We start from the raw sequence: 16783 nt of genomic DNA on the forward strand, positions 1-16783 counted from the left end.
ATGAATGTGGGAAGGGAATGTCCTTCATAATTTTAGCATATTTAAATCCTACTTGATTAACAGCAAAAATTTTGTTTTTTAAAAATAACACGTACTTAAAAGAAAAAAAAAGAACCTAGCTGATTCAGGGCTTCTTACATTAAAAAGATCTGGGTGGTTGATCAGTGAGCGGAGCCGAGTGAGCTGCTCTTGTCTGCTCATTTCACACCTGGCCCAGGTTGCCAAAGGACACTGCTCATGGCAATCAGCTTTTTTGTACCTCACTTCCTCTTCTGTAAAATGGGCATTAAAGTATAAATTTCCATCTTTTTCAAACTCCCAGTTTTATAACAATAAATCTTTTATTGATTTTACTTTTATTATACTCCCCCAAATCACTTGGGGAGTAATTCCCATATTAGAGTGACCATTAAATTATTATATATTCTTTATTAATATAAAATAACTTAGGGTGCAAGGAGTGGATACCTAAACGTTTGTATTTGTAAAGCCTCAGTTTTCTCTCCCTTGTGACAAGCCTTCTGGAGGAATATATATATATAAAGTATTTAGTACAGGGCCTACCACTTTGTAAGTGCCCATAGGTATCATTATTATTATATTATGATTGTTTATAATAAATAACTCATTATAGGATATCAACTAGTTATAGTACCACTCCGGAACCCTAACCACTGTGATAAACCCCAAAGCAAGCATCAGCATTTGGAAGACTATGTTTATAACTTAGGCCAATGGTTCTCAAAGTGTGGCTATAGGACGAGCAACATCAACATTTTCTAGGAATTTGTTAAGATGCAGATTTCTCAGTCCCTACCCCAGACCTACTGAATCAGAAATTCTGTGGATAAGACCAGTTTTGACCAAGACCTTTAAGTGATTCTGAAACACTGCCTTAGACCTTGTCTTCCTATAAGGCAATGGTGATGAGAGTCTAGTAAAAATCTTAAATCATGCTAACATATTCTCTCCAGTCCTGAAATCTTGATCACATAAGCAACCTTTAATATATCCTTTTGAAATGTTCTGTTTCATATTATTTAATATTCTGGTACTTTATGTGTTAACAAGTCTCTTGAGTAAGACTACATCCAGTTAACAGACTGTAATATGTTTATCATTTGTTGAAAATGATTTCTAATATTTTACCTTAAATTATATTAAATAAATGAAAATCCATAGAAATTGCCTTAAGAAATATCCATCAAAACATTTACAGTTCCACTACTTCCCTGGGTGATCAATTGACTGTGCAAACATGAGAAGAGAGTTCATCTTGTTACGATATTGATTGAATTAAAGCACTTTAAATACAAAGGTGGAAGTTGATTAACTTTCAGAAATAGAGTCACATTTCAGGTTCACAAAGGAAAGGTAGGCATGAAAGGACATGAGGACGCTGAAAGGCATTTGACAGGGGAAGGTTGTATTCCCCAGATAACCCTATCAAGCAGCACCGTCGACACCAAAAAGAAGAAAACAAATAAATTGGAGGTTGGGTGAATGTCACAAGACCAGAATATAAATACGTATGACATGGAAAGAAGTAAATACCGATAATGCTTATTCTTAGAGAATGTTTAGGGGGATACCTTCTAGCTAGAACAAAATGAAAAGGAAAAAAAATGTAGATAAATCTCTGAGATACTGGTCCTGCATCCACCTTTTATTCACAATAAACCCACCTTTAAGAGATACCAGTGCAGGTGCCATAGGCCAAATCACAAAACAAAGTCAATGTGTGACAAAACTCAGGACTCCTGCATCTAGAAATGTACTTAACATTCTGAGAACATTTCAACCCTGTTTTGCTTTCCACCTCACAAGAGAGAATGCAGACTTCAGCCTGTGTAGACAGAAAATATCAAGACAGAATGTGGAATTTAGGACTTGGGTTTTCTTATTACACTGAACAAATTGTAGAAACACACATCTAAAAATTTCATGTTAAAATGATGTTTAACTTTTTTTCTCTTTTCCATTAAAAGTCACTGTAATATTTTCTTATCAATATAATGTCTACCCATACATGGACTAAACCTTACTATGGTCTTAAACACTAGTTGTTCTATTGCCTTCCCAGCCCGTGTTTTCAATGCCACCCATTTTCCACTTGGCATCATGCTCTGTGACACCACCTGTCCACCTCAGGCCTGGGTGTCTGGTCCAATGGATGCCTTCCTGAAAACCCCACATAATTGCCTGTTTCCTGTTCCGTGGGCTTCACCTTGCCATATCTAATGGGAGTGCTGGCCTGGATTCCAGGAAAGTTGTGCCAGAAAAATCTGGCGGGTCTTGCTGCTCATTAACATCAGCTCCCCCTTCCTTGCCTGGGAAACCAGAACACGGTGTCTTCCTGGCATGCCCGTGTCCTGCCAGCTCAGGAAGCAAGACCCTTAGTCTGGCATGGAAAATCTGGTTTCCTCTCCATGGCCATAAAGCCTTCAGTTTTTAATGTTCAATAAATATCAATCTTCTAGAACATTCTTACACTCAATACAAATAAACTCTCTGATTTTAAAAAAAAATCACTGTTAAAACTTCAAAGCTGGGGTTGGGGTGATGGCTGAGTGGTAGAGCGCCTGCCCAGCATGTGCAAGGCACTGGGTTCGATTTTCAGCGCCACATATAAATAGATATAATAAAGGTCCATTGACAGCTAAAAAAGATTTTTAAAAATTTCAAAGTTGTAGGAAAGAAAATGAAACAATATCTAGAACCTATCAAGTTTTGTCATATGATTAAGAATTAAAATATGTTGAATTAATTCAATCTTTATAGCCAACACCCTTTACAAGGACCTAGATAGAAGTGAAACTTTCAAAAATCTGAAAGGATAATCAGTTAAATAATTTTTACACATGGCATGATGTACAATCAAAATTTTAATAAGTATATTTGAGATGTTTTCTGCTCAAAAGATTCTTCATAACTGGGTAACTTCCTGGGCCCTTTTGTTTCTACTAGTCTCTCTGGATGGGCCAGTGTTTCCTATGGCTTCATTAGCTTCACAATAGGCTGATGACTCACAAATTCTCCATCCCAGACCTCATTCCTACACTGTAGGCCCACATGGCTGAGCTTCGAATCCATGTGGTATCATCATTTCCCACTTCCATTCTGCTCCTCCTCATATGTCTTGTAGCTCATGAAATGTCAAAACCTGGCAGCTCAAGTCAGGTAAGCAGCTGAGCACCTCCCTAATCCTTCTCTTCTTCAGCCCTGATATGGAATCCATCTTTAGATCCTATGGATTTTGTTTCCTTACTGTCACTCAAACTTACCATCTCTCTATCCTCACCTCTACCTAAGCTCATCAATTCCTTGCAGGAAAAGAATAGCTTCCTACAGGTCTACCCTCCACAAATATCACCCCCATTCATTTCATTCTTCGTAGTCAGGAGGACAATTCTAAAATGCAGAGTTGACTGTGCCCTAAGATGCTTACTGTGCATTTCTCCATGCTTTGGTACCTACTAGTACCCTTTCTGCCCAGAATAGCTTTCCTCACATCCTCCTTCTACCTAATTCCTGCTTATCCTTTGAAACTTATCTTGCTCCAGGACATTTCTCCAAGTCTCCTTCAGGTTATTCACCCCTTCTGTGTATTCTCATAGCAGATGGGGTTTTAGTACCTAGATTATATTGTAACTTCACCCTTTTCTCTTTTCCAACTGGAATAAGAGATCCTTGGAGGCGGGATTGTCCTTGGAGTAAAGAACTATGGTTTTTCATCTGTCAATTCTCAGTCATACAATAGCACAGGGTCTGCTATTGTAAATCCTCAATAAGTTTCTTCCGATTGAAGAAATGAAATGCTCTAGAATGAGGTCATGGGTTTCTATGCAACATCTTACTGGAAACCAGGTTAAATGAAGGCTACAAAGAATTAGATACTATTGAAAGGGGAAATTTTGTTCAAGCAGAGGCATTGAATCTGATTTTTAAAGATGCTGGTCAGTTAGGCCTGATTATTGGAAATGTGTCTCTTGTAAAGACAAAGAGGAAAGTCTTCGCAATTGCCAACCTCAGCACTGTAGTCTCTAGGGACCAAGACAGTTACATGAGAAAGATGTGCTTGTCCCATGCCTCTGCAGACAAAAACTATCAAGGGAGAAGAGGAATATACTTTGGGATATAACAATCCCCATACAAGCAGATTTAGAACCTTCAATCTGATTTGTTGCCATTAAACAGAAAGGAAAGAAGGTCTCTCCTCTGTTGTGTCAATTCTATAAATTCTTACTATGAGAATACATAGTACATCCACAAGGCTTTATTAAACATGTACCTTAATTTCTAGTTTTTTAATGTGCATAAAAACATTAAAAACCACCTCATTTCTGACTTGGAAATGTCAGCACATTATAAGCTACAAAACAACTTCAGTATCATTACCTGTTCACCTGCCAGCCCTCTACTGAAAAGCTGCCTCCCTGGATTCTGCTTTGCTTTCCATCCACACCTCTCTAGTGCATGCCATGTTCACATGCTTTAAGGCTGTGTCTCTCCACTGGAAACTTTATCTACTGCTATTAAACCATGCATCGAGTCCTAATAACAGAAAACCCTGGAAACAGGTTGTATTAAAAGAAGGCTGGGATTTTGGCTTCATGGTCTAGTAGAAATCTGAACAACCTTCTACTTGGGAACAGATAAGGGCACAGGCAATTTGTTGATTGTGTTAACACAAGATAAAATAGAAGTGTTACCTTAAAGTGCTGTTGGCTTGCTTTGTAAGTTCCCAGTTCTACAAACCCAACAATCATAGGGTAGTAGAGCTGGTAACATACAAAGCCAACATACCATTTTAAGATTTGAAGCTGGCCATGGTAGGGATTGTGAATATTACCAAATCAGTTGTTTACTTCTCCATGACTCTCAGTCACCCCTCCAATATCTATCTCTAGGAAAATTGTGCCTATTAGAAATGCAATTCTATTGCATTATGTTTCCTATCTTTATCAACATTTTAAACTTTCCAAAATTGAATGTGAACAGATTCACTTTGATTAGAAATTTCAAATCACAGTTTAAAAAATTCCAGTTCACAAAAAAGAAAATACAGTTTAACTAACGGAATCAGTGCATTTTCTCAAAGCCGCCACTCCTCCCACCAGCCTTTCTGTGAGGCACATCTACCTTCTGTCCATCATCTTTACTCAAGACCTTGGAAGTTGCTTTCCTCCCAGCAGTCGTGCAATACATTACTACACCTTTTCCCTCCACTGCTCTATCTGAAGTTGCCTGCAATCCCCTGAGCTCTGACCCACCTGATATGTTAATCTTGCTCAGGTTAGTAAAATAAAATCCTGATGTTCTCTTCCAACCCACCCAACATCACTGTTCATTTTCCCGAAACAGTCTCAAATCATGTCATTCCCTGTTTGAAAACTTTCAAGGAAGCTCCACGACTTACTAAACCAGCCCTGCATCCTCAAATCTTGGTCCTACTTTTTCTTCTCTACGTTTTATTCATTCAACTGTGCTCTTCTTTCAAAGTGCATGGTGCAGGTGCAGCTCCATGCTCCTGGGGCTGCTTTTTACCCAGCTACCTGGTTTGCATCCTGGTTCCATTATTTACTTGCTTTATGCCTCTGCTTCCTCATTTACAACATACAATAGCACCTAGATTTTATGACGATTACACGAGGAAGTACCTACAAAGCCCTTAGAAGAGCTCTAGCACATGGTGTTTAGTTAATGTTAGTGACCATTATTGTTATGTCTTTCAAAGGCCATTTTCAAATCCACTTGTTGAGCGAAACCTTTTGTCTTGCCTAACTCAATGTAACTTCTTCCACTTTTTGTACTTCTCTGAATAGTATTTGACATATTAGGCCCTGCCACAGAGTAGTGCATGTATTTATTTTGGCCTGTACTGAACTGTATGCTGATTAATGTTGAGAAAACTTTATTCATCCTTGTACATGGGATCATCAAAAGGATAAAATAAATACTAGCTAAATTGAAATAAATTGATTTTATTGTGTTCCACAAATTAAGTAAATACATATAAATAAGTAAAATGAAATGAACAGCTTGATAACATGTATGTTACTAGTGAAAGACACTGAGATGTCAGTAGAACCATGACTTGCCCTGATAACATCCTTTATTCCATGTTCTGCATTTCAGGTCTGCTTAGTGGCCTATCTGGGCTTGTTTATGCTTTGTGTCTCATATCAAGTTGACGAACGGACATGTATCCAGTTTTTTATGAAAGTAAGTTGTTATTTTTCTTTTCTTTATCATCAATAGAAATACAAGTATAAAATAAAGGAGTGCTTTTTAAAGGGTTGCATATCTGATGTGTCTAGAAATTACATTTTCAGGCAGGCCAAAAAATGTTTTAGGAGGGCATTGATCCGCACCCAAAGGTAATGCTAGTCTTAATTTCCATGAGCTGGGCTGGCATGGAGCATGTGAAGTGTGTCCTTTAATGCCCTTAAAAGGAATATTGAGCATTCATCAGCTCAACAAAACACTTGGCCAGGGAAAGGTGGCTCTTTCAGTACCCACTTCCATATCTTGGGGGTTATTTGGAGTATTTTAATAAAGAAGCAATTTAAGTGCATTTCCCCTTGTAGGTGGGATCACTGAGACAGAAAAAGTACATTGGGTGCATCCAAATGATCTGTGCCAGGAGTCTGAGGGCAATGGTTGGGATATGCATGGCTTGGCAAGTGTGTGTGTCTTTCATTTATGTGAATTTTTTCTCTGTTAAGGACAGTGAATTTGCTTGGACTCAATTCAAATGCACAGCATTTTCGATGAACAGAATATTCTCCAAAGAGAAACATAGATACCTCCTTTTCAGAGTTTAAGGACATAAACACTAAACCGAGTAATCAAAGCTAGTAGAAATCAAATTCCTACATTTTCTCTCAATTATTATAGCAGAGAATAAAAAATTATCAGTAACTTTTTTTTCTATTCACACTATTTACTTTTCTTCTATAAGAAAACATAAAAACTTTATAAATATGTAACAAAAATCCCATCATTATATAAAACTATAATGTACTCATAAAAATGTAAAAAGAGAAAAAAACTGGATGTTCTTTTGTTCACCTCAACTAGAATAAAATTAAGTCAACAATATTATTTGGAAATTATGAAGATGAAGAACATAAGATGTATTGGAATACTGTAGTATAATTGAAGCCATTAATATAAAAGAGCAGAGTGCTGATGCTTTTTAAAATCATGCTGTAGTTGGGTGTGGTGGAACACATCTGTAATTCCGTGACTTGGGAGGCTGAGGCAGGAGGACACAAGGTCAAGGCCAGCCTGGGAAACTTAGTGAAATCCTATCTCAACATTAAAAAATAAGAAGGGCCAGGGATGTAGCTCAGTGGTAAAGCCCCTCTGGATTCCATCCCTGTACTGCAAATAAGCAAACAAATAAATAAAATTTAAAAATCATGATGTAAAAAGGAAGTTAATGGAACAAAGAAAGTTTACATTTTATTAACTAATGAAAAAAAGCTGGTTACAAAAAAAATTATCATATGATTTCACAGAAGAAAGACTATCTTTCATTGTGCATAAAAAATAGTTATCCGTGAGTGTAGGGATAAAGAGCAACATTTTGTAATTTTCTCCAATTTTGAAATGTTCTCCAATAGTGAGACATCACTTTTCTAATTAAAAAATAATAGATGCTGTTTTTAAGAAAATTGTGAAGAGTTAGAATTTTGGTACAAATATCTACATTTGAAAATTTTACTTTTTGTGTCTAAGGACTTTCCTTAAAAGAAGAAGCCTAGATAGAACAAAGCCTCAGTTCAAGTTTTTTTTTTTTGTTGCATTCTGACTAAAAGAAGGCTTGGTGATGGAAGGAAGCAAGCAAGGAAGCCTGGTAAAAATGGTCTGTTAAATAACAGGAACTTAATTCAGTAGGCGAAAAACCCCCTAAACTAGGTTTTCATTAATTTATGTGCAATACCCTCATTTTCCCTCACAGATGATCCCAGAAAACAGCAGAAGGAAATGCCTCACTTTCAGAGAGACCCCTAAAGGCATCTCAATGTCTGCACCTTAGTTAAAAGAAGGAGCAAGGAGAAAAAAAGGAAAAGAAAGAAAAAAGTCACTGCCAATGTCAGCCAGGTTGAGAATTTCCCACTAGGAAGATCTCATTAGTTACCTAATTTTTTCACCTGTGACAGACATTGACAAATACTGAGGCACTTTTCTCTTCCCCTGAATGTGACCTTTAGTGATGCTTGCTGCCAGCAATCTAAGGTGCTGGCTTATAGTATCTTCAGGTCCAAAATCAGCTTCACTCATCTCCAGGTTTTCTAGTGGTCCAACAGAGCACAGTGATTTCCTCTCCCTTTTAGGAGGGGGCAGAAATGAAATGCATGTTAGGTGTTTCTTACCAGCACAATTGCATTTGAGTGCCCCCATGTTGGCACCCTGGCTTAAGCATTGTCTGAGAATTTCTTTCCTCCTGTTGAATGCTCAGATAGCCAGGGCAAGCAATCGGGCGATGATGACAATCTCCTTGTGGTCAGAGAGAGCGAGAGCCAGGGAGAGCGAACACACACACACACACACACACACACACCTTTTTCCTTTGGCAGGTCTTGGATGCCACCAGTGCTTTCCTCTTTCTCCCTGGCTTCTAACCCTGGGCTTGGCGGTCCATCTTACTGTGGATTGCGCCTCCTGCCTTTCCCCGTGGCCCCTATTTCTGGGGGCGCACCTGAATTTTCAGAAATGTGTTGAGTTCATGTGCTTGCGGGAACATTCCGGGGCACAGTCCCTCGTGCCCACATCTAGGAAGCCCCCGGGGTTCTGTGGCAGCCCGCTCTTGCGCGGTGTGCAGAGGGGACTTTACCATTCAGACCACCGGGGAAGGTAATTAAATTGAAGCAGAACCACCTTCTCCCGAAGTCACCGAATGTGAAAGCCTGAAAGCCGCAGCCGGGTACCAATTAGAGAGAGGCAGGGAACGGAGGAGCGAGGGAGCGAGACCCGCCAGGCCCTGCTGTTACATAAGCACCCGGGGCCACCGCGCCTCCGCCCGCAGCAGAGCGCCAGACCGCTGGGCTGACACCCGCAAGACGAATGCCTCCCGCGTGGGGCTGTTATCAAGATATATTTGCTCGGATTCCCAAGGTCATCGTACACACTTTCATTGATAGTTATTCGTGCTGTGTAGGTAAAACAAGCCACTTGATTTTAAATTATGGATTCTAACCCATAAGCTTGTTGCTGTCAGATGAGTTTAAAGCCATGAAGGCAAAATGCTACAGCGTTGCAGATATAGCCCACAGGCTTTAGCGGATCAAGTATATATTTATGACCTAAAATGGATAAGAAACTCTATTCTGTGGCTTCTTCCTGTTTACTGATGCTTTTCTGAGTGGGAGAAGCGGAGGCACTAGGTGTATGTGAATTTGTTCATATTCAAAGGAGCTAAGGGGCATGCATAGCTTTTTTTGTACTCTTGCTGGCTTCTAACATATTTAAGAGGCTCAATTAAAATTGAGCAATCACTGTTCTTGTGTAAATGTTTACATCCATTCCACAAGCCAAGTATGCATTGTTACTCCCACACTACAGAGAATAAGACAAAGACAATACCATTGATATGCTAAGGGTCCTGTGGATTGGCAATTCTTCCCCTTCTCTACTAATTTGTTTATTTATTTCACAAATACCTAAACAGTGCTACTATGAACCAGACTCTGTTCTAAGCCCTTTGCAGATGTCAACTCTTTTGATTCTGATAATATTCCTATGAAGTCAGTGCTATCATGATTGTCATTCAAGTTTACAGATGAAGAAACACAGGTGCACATCAATTGATTAATTTGCCCAAGGACCCACAGCTTTTGAGGGGACAGCCAAGTTCTATCTCAGACAGTCTGGCTCCTTGATTCATGCTCTTAACCATCACCTAGTACTGCTGTGCAGATCTTTTAATTTGTGAGCCAAGAAATTATCCGTTTAAAAATAGGAAAAAGTGGGCTGGGGATGTGGCTCAAGCGGTGGCGCGCTCGCCTGGCATGCGTGGGCCCCGGGTTCGATCCTCAGCACCACATACAAACAAAGATGTTGTGCCTGTCGAAAAATAAAAAGATTAAAATTCTCTCTCTCTCTCTCTTAAAAAAAAAAGGAAAAACTGTAGAGCATGATGGCACACACATGTAGTCCCAGCGACTTGGGTAGCTGAGGCAGGGAGATCACAATTTCAAGGCCAGCTTCAGATATTTAGCAAGACCTCTCAGTAACTTAGTAAGACCCTTTCTCAAAATAAAAAATAAAAAGGGCTGGGGATATGGTTTAGTGGAAAAGGGCCCTGGGCTTAATCCTTTACCCAGAGGCACTGAGAAGAAAAAAAAATAGATAAAATTTCCAATTTTAGCAAATGGACTTTGTCTCCAATAAGTATTGCAGAAATCTATTTAAGGGTGTATGTCTATGAGTGTGTTGAGGTAATTACAAGATCTGCCCATTCCATTCATTGGTGGCAATAAAAAGAAAACTCCATTTGGGGTCCTTCTACTAAGCAGATGACTAGCCAGTAGGAAATTATCACTTTAACTTGGGTCTTTTCTGCTGGTAATTATGAATGAAGTACTGATGTTCCCAAAGCAAATAGGTCCCAGCTCTCTGCTGGCTGCGCCAGAACAGTTGCAATGGTATGCTCACACAACATGGCCAACACAGTTTGCCTCTTGGCATCAACTGTTTAAAGTTGATCACCAAGTCTAAATATTTCAGAGCAACCCAGAACATTTCAAGTATTCTGTTCCATTAGCTGCACACAATAAACCCATACTTTTAAGCCCAGAGACTCCATTTTTGTATAAAATATAGTCACTAAATATACTGGGGACAGGAACAAAGCACTGCTTTCAATACAGCAAATTACATATTTCCTTTTTAAATTTTATAATACTGCCACTTTGTATTTATCTGGTTCACTTCCTCCAAGGAACACTAAGCACAGTGACTATAAATTATCCTTGTTATGTGCCTGAGATATAAGATGCTTCTATAAACTGTTTCACAGATGAAGATTAACTTGGGTTACATCTGAAAACCCTTTGAATGATTTGAAAAGATTATCTTTGATGAGAAGATTCAAAAAACTTATGTACTCCTTAAGATATACTAAGACAAAAATGATTTTAACCAGTTCCACTCTCTTCCAGTGACCTCAGGTATCCAATCAAGCTGTATGGGATCTTGGATAGATTTCTTCACAGGCAAACAGAAACACATGGTTAGGGCACCCGCAACCATGTGTGTGCACACACACACATACCTTAAATAAAAATTTTATTATTCCATATTTAAGGTTTGAAAACACTTGAAATTGTCACTGTGTGGGAAATCACTCATTTAGATGACTTTCATACATATATTTTATATTTTATGTGTGTTTTTATTTTAATTGACATGTAATTGGAGGTGGAAGAAGGGCATAATCTTTTCTGAGCTACTTTAATCTGAAAAAATGACTGGAACTAACCTTACCTTGGGGAGTCCCCATTCACCAGAACTAATCCTTTTAAAAAGCGACTTTGGACTGTGGTAACATAAATCTTAAACTACAAACTGTGGATGCTAGTTCCCAGGTCTGCAAAGTCTGATCCTTTCTAGATTCTCAGCAGGTGGACCACTAAGAGAAACATTACCAGTAGATGAGTCTAATCACAAGAACATTTCTTGTCCTGTATGAGAGATTTTGCTGTGGCCATGTCAGTGGGAACCAACAATTTTTGATCAAAACATTTCAGATGTAAGTAAGCCAAATGTTCTGAGGTTCCACAGTTCTTTTGCAGAAGAATTAAAACGTAAACCACTTTCAATCCTGAGTCTAACAAGTAGGTTAACAGTGCTCAGAGCCTTGGGGGCTGGGGAGCTATTTAGAGTTTATTTTCACTCCCAGGAACTACATGTTTTTTAGCAGAACATGAGTGATGAAGCTAACATCAAGTCATCTGCCTTCTGGAGCCATAATTTTCTTCTCCCAGTAAACTCTTGCTTGGGTCCCTGGCTTTTATGGACGTAGTACGGCAGCCACCACATGGAACAGTCTTTTTTCATTAACCTGTATTTTTAGTTGATCAATTACTGATAATTTTGGCCCACACAGTGTTTGCCTTATAGAAAACTGTTCTTCCTAGTCTTGTTATCAGCAGCTCTTGATTTCAAAATAAGCCCAATATGTCATCCAGGAATGGCTATCTGATTTGGAATTTATTTTAAATGGCTTGCTACATCTAGACGTCAACCATTCCACAACGAAGCTAATACAGTTGGCTCAGTTCTGTATGGCAGAAAGGGCTCCACATCTGTATGGCAAATGGTATTAGGGTCAGAGTTTAAGGACTGCTTGCTAATAAATCAACACGAAAGTTATTTCCATGTCTTGGGTGCTGTGTCTCTGAGGAGACAGCCCTTCCATCGGAGAACTTCCTAAGAGAGAAGAAAAAAGAGTGATGTTAATTAATTAGCTTTGCAAATAGTCATCCCATGTTCTTTGTAACCAGAAAGGTTTTATTCTGCTTTCTTGCAGCTGTTGTACTTTGTGCTGAGCGCCCTGGGCCTGACCGTCTGTGTGCTGGCCGTGGCATTTGCTGCCCACCACTATTCGCTGCTCGAACGGTTTACCTGTGAGACTGCACTTGACTCCTGCCAGTGCAAACTGCCCTCCTCAGAGCCGCTCAGCAGGACCTTTGTTTACCGGGATGTGACTGACTGTACCAGCGTCACTGACACTTTCAAACTGTTCTTACTCGTCCAGATGGTGCTGAACTTGGTCTGCGGCCTTGTGTGCTTGTTGGCCTGCTTTGTGATGTGGAAACATAGGTACCAGGTCTTTTATGTGGGTGTCAGGATGTGCTCTCTGACAACTTCAGAAGGCCAACAGCAAAAGGTCTAATAGTCTTGCTCAGAGGTGGAAAGAAAACAGCACATGGAGTAGCTGAGGTGGAAACAAAATGTTTTTTTAGAAAGAAAAGTTTGACGATAAATACTATTCGACATTCTAAATGAATATTTTTATATTTTTCAGGAAAACAAAAGAGCATTTCTTCAGGTTTCTATTGCATTTTTAAAATTCATTTGAGAAAAAACAAATCCAGATTGAGTTTTGGGAATATTAGAATTTAAAAGAACACTGAACCGGGAAAGAAGGGCACAGATCTTTTTTTGCAGTCTGGCGTTTATTCCTGACACTCATTTTATCCCTGACTTACAATACAACCTTCTTTCCTGTTAGTCCAGTTTGGGTGGTATGAACTGGCACTTTGGGGCCACTTGCTAGATTGGGTAGTATCTTCTGGTCCTTGCCACCTTGAACCACAGTTCTCATGGTGTCTTGGAGAAAGGCAGGGTAGAGGAAGAGCCAAATGTCCAGGCTAAATCTTTTTGTTTTCCCTGGTAGAGATGTCTTCAAGGCATGAAATAGCTTTACAAAATCAGAGTAGAAAAGGAAGAGACTTTGCAAAAGGCTAAATAATTATAACCACCTGGGCTGGGGCGGCGGCCTTTTTAGCTCCCTGGGTTTGGCTGTGTGAGTAGATCACTCTCCGAATGCTTTGGATGATCATCTGTTTCTCAATAATTGAAAGGTGGTGGTAGTTGTATTCTTAATGATGTAGAAGTTTTAAAAATAATTACATTATGCTTCTATTCTATCATCTAAAACAAATCATTAAAACTAATTTCTTGCTAATTGTTAATTATAATTATGCTCAGAAGTCTATTTAATGAGCTCTGGCTGTACTTAGGCAGCACTGTCAGTGTTAAGAAAAATTACTCTCACAAGAGAAGATGCCTAAAGATCTTCTTTTTTTTTTTTTTTGAAAGCCAAGCATTATAAGAAAAGAAAAAATTATTAATAGATTAAAAGCACTCACTTAAACAAAAACAAGAGCATTTGTCATAGAAAATGTTCTACAAATGGCACATTTGTGATATGTTGAAAAGTATCTCTCTTGGCAGCTGAGTACCTTTGAGGAAGACTGGGTACTGCAGATGAGTTCTATTCATAAAACTATAGTTGATACATAATCCTATTATTGATTTATATGCATAGTGAACTTCAAGACTCAATGTTTTGAAGTGCTTATTTGAGAAATATGTCCAATGATTTTTTTGTTTTGTTTTGTTTTGTTTTTGAGGCAAGGTCTCACTATTTTGCCCAGGCAGGACTTGAACTCCTGTGCTCAAATAAAAGCCCATTTCCACCTCCAGAGTAGTAGATGTTATAGGCATTTTCCACTGTAACCAGCTGTGTTTTGCTTTGTTTTTGACTCACAATGATTAAAAACAAGTAGCCTGTGATAGGGGACTTTGCTCTGTTTTTGCTATTATTGTTATTATTATTATTATTATCATCATCATCATCACTATTATTAACTTCTGAATGATATAATTGTTTCAAAAAGGAGTTCAAAATGGAAATTCATGCAGCATAAATGCTATCAAGAACTTTCTCTATTCGTACACTCTGTTGAAAGAGAAGTGCAAGGTAATGATTGAGCTCAATATACCTCTCTGCATTGCTTATTGATATGCTTTAATAATCACAAAATTCAACCCCAAAATCAAATAGATTCTTTGAGGATAGATGAATAATTTCATTGCTTATGATAATTGTGTCAATGTCTGCATAACATAAATATCCAAATAAAAAAGTCACAGAGGATTGTAAATATATTTTTATATTCTCTAGGTAAATCACTTGATTAACAGATGTTAAAACCTTTTTATGTTTTGACCTGATTTACAAATGGCCTTCCTACCCAGTAGGTCAGGCCAAGGAGGAACATTGGAGAGCTTAATGGCTAAGAGTCTGGAGCAGGATTGACTATACACAAAAATTTCACTGACAGAATACCAAGCCTCTGAGGATAACCTGAAAAGTCCTTTGTGCCCTGTTAAGAAAAATCTCAATAACTTAATCCATTTTGGTTTTTGATAATGTTTGCTGCATGAAGAAGAAAATGACAGAGAATCTAGAATGTTCCAGGTTGCCCTTAAAAGAGTAAGAAAGGACTGAGTTAGTGCTAGTTACCATGAATCAGGCACCCCTGGAAGCACATCCTGAATACCTTTAGCAACTTTTTTATAGCAAACACTACAGGTTTTTATATTAGGATATTGAGATTCTACACATCAATTAAGGTGCTCTATGATTTCAAATGATTCACAGGGTATTCCAAATGGTTGAAAAACTTTAGCTTTTTTTTTGCTTCCTTTGTATAAATAATGCAACCAATAAAAGCTGACTTGGTAATAAGCCTGATATTAGTATGTTAAATACTCAGGAGATGTGTGTGTGTGTGTGTGTGTGTGTGTGTGTGTGTGTGTGTGTGGTGTAGTGGGGATTTTGCTATTGTGGAATCAAATCATTCTTAAATCCCCAGAGAGAAAAATATAAATGAAAAGAAGGAACAAAACCAAAAAAAAAAAAAAAGATTCCTTTGCTGAGAGCTTGCTGTATATTGATATGTGTAAGAATTGTGTTGCATGAATAACAAACTGCTTTGGGCTGGATTTGAAGTATTTTGATGTTATGTTTTGCAAATATTGAAGTTACAATAAGGGCAACAGGAAAGGAACAGACACACAGCTTTATACTTAGCAAAATGTTACATTGAAAATCTGACAAGGAGCCAAGATGGTGACTGTCTCCTCTTTTAAACCATACAACAGTAAGATTTGCGCAATCCTCCTCCTCTCCCACCTCCTTCAGGAGTATTAAATGAATCAAGACTTTGGAAAGAAAGGGAAACAGCCGGGACTTGGCAGTACTTGAAATAGGAGGAATACAGCAGCCTAAATGTACAGACTTTGTCACGGAGCCCACTCGATGGGTCTGTGCCTTCACGTGACCACCATCTGTGCCTCCCTCGCGCCATCCAAATGTGTGTAGGCAGAGCCTTGGAGCCAAGCCTAAAAATACAGCTACACCAGGGCCCTAGAAACTGTAGTCAAGTAACAGGCCTAACTTTTTTTTTTCCTCTTTGGATTAAAAGTGTGGATGATCTCTTCGGAGGGGATTCCAGCCACACATATCAGAGTGTTGTTCTGACAGGAAGAATCCATTATATAGGCATTTTCTATTCCTGTTCAAGGCATGAGAATCTTTTGATATCCTTGTACTTCTCACGTGCAGTAGATTTGGCATAAATTATAAAATTGTAGTAAAGGCTAGGATAGAGGGTGTCCAAGGAAGATTCTCAAGGACAACTGTGGTTACTGAAAAATAATAAAAAATCAATTTAAAAGCTGCCCTGCAAAACGAATGGCTTCTGTACCTAAAACATGCTTTTATATTTTCTAGTGATTATCTCTGAACTATAGCCATGTGGCCATCATTTCTGTAAATCTGCTGTCAGTTCTTACCATACTCAAAATTCTCATCATGTTTTTGGGTGTGCACTGTATATTCGGGATATACGATGGACAGATAGTCTCACAGTGGAGATATTCATTTGGATCTTCGTCTTAATGGTTTAGCCTTTGACATAAACACCTTGATTTGGTTTTTTCCCCAGATTTTCTAGTACTTTATTATCTCAAGTGATTTTTATTCCCTTCAAAAATAATAGTGTCTTACTTTGGAGTTGTGGTTTATTCTTCTGGTCTTGATCACATAGTGAATAGAATACCAAATGTCTCTACATATTTGAGGTTGTGGTTTTTAAAGGTGTTGTGTATAAGCAGATTTCCTTTATTAATAAAATTTCCATAGTCCTGGACACACTGCATTGAGATGTGCTCCAAAGTGACTGATGCACACAAAATC

General features: G+C 38.5%; 1 protein-coding gene across 1 annotated transcript; it reads left to right on the forward strand.

Annotated features, from left to right (window-relative positions):
* The first annotated feature begins 6106 nt into the window (after positions 1–6106).
* On the forward strand, positions 6107–15277 carry Sspn (sarcospan). Its single transcript, XM_015498246.2, has 2 exons — positions 6107–6225; positions 12542–15277. Exons 1-2 carry the CDS (start codon positions 6169–6171, stop codon positions 12905–12907), a joined length of 423 nt encoding a protein of 140 aa, XP_015353732.1. The 5' UTR covers positions 6107–6168; the 3' UTR covers positions 12908–15277.
* The last annotated feature ends 1506 nt before the right edge of the window (positions 15278–16783 follow it).

This window comes from Marmota marmota, unplaced genomic scaffold (genome assembly GCF_001458135.2).
Source record: "Marmota marmota marmota unplaced genomic scaffold, marMar, whole genome shotgun sequence".
NCBI lineage: Eukaryota > Metazoa > Chordata > Mammalia > Rodentia > Sciuridae > Marmota > Marmota marmota.

Coding starts and splice junctions, on each gene's coding strand:
- Sspn (XM_015498246.2), top strand. CDS start 6,169: ATGCTTTGTGTCTCATATCAAGTTGACGAACGGACATGTATCCAGTTT. Junction 6,226..12,541: donor GTATCCAGTTTTTTATGAAA/GTAAGTTGTTAT, acceptor GCTTTCTTGCAG/CTGTTGTACTTTGTGCTGAG.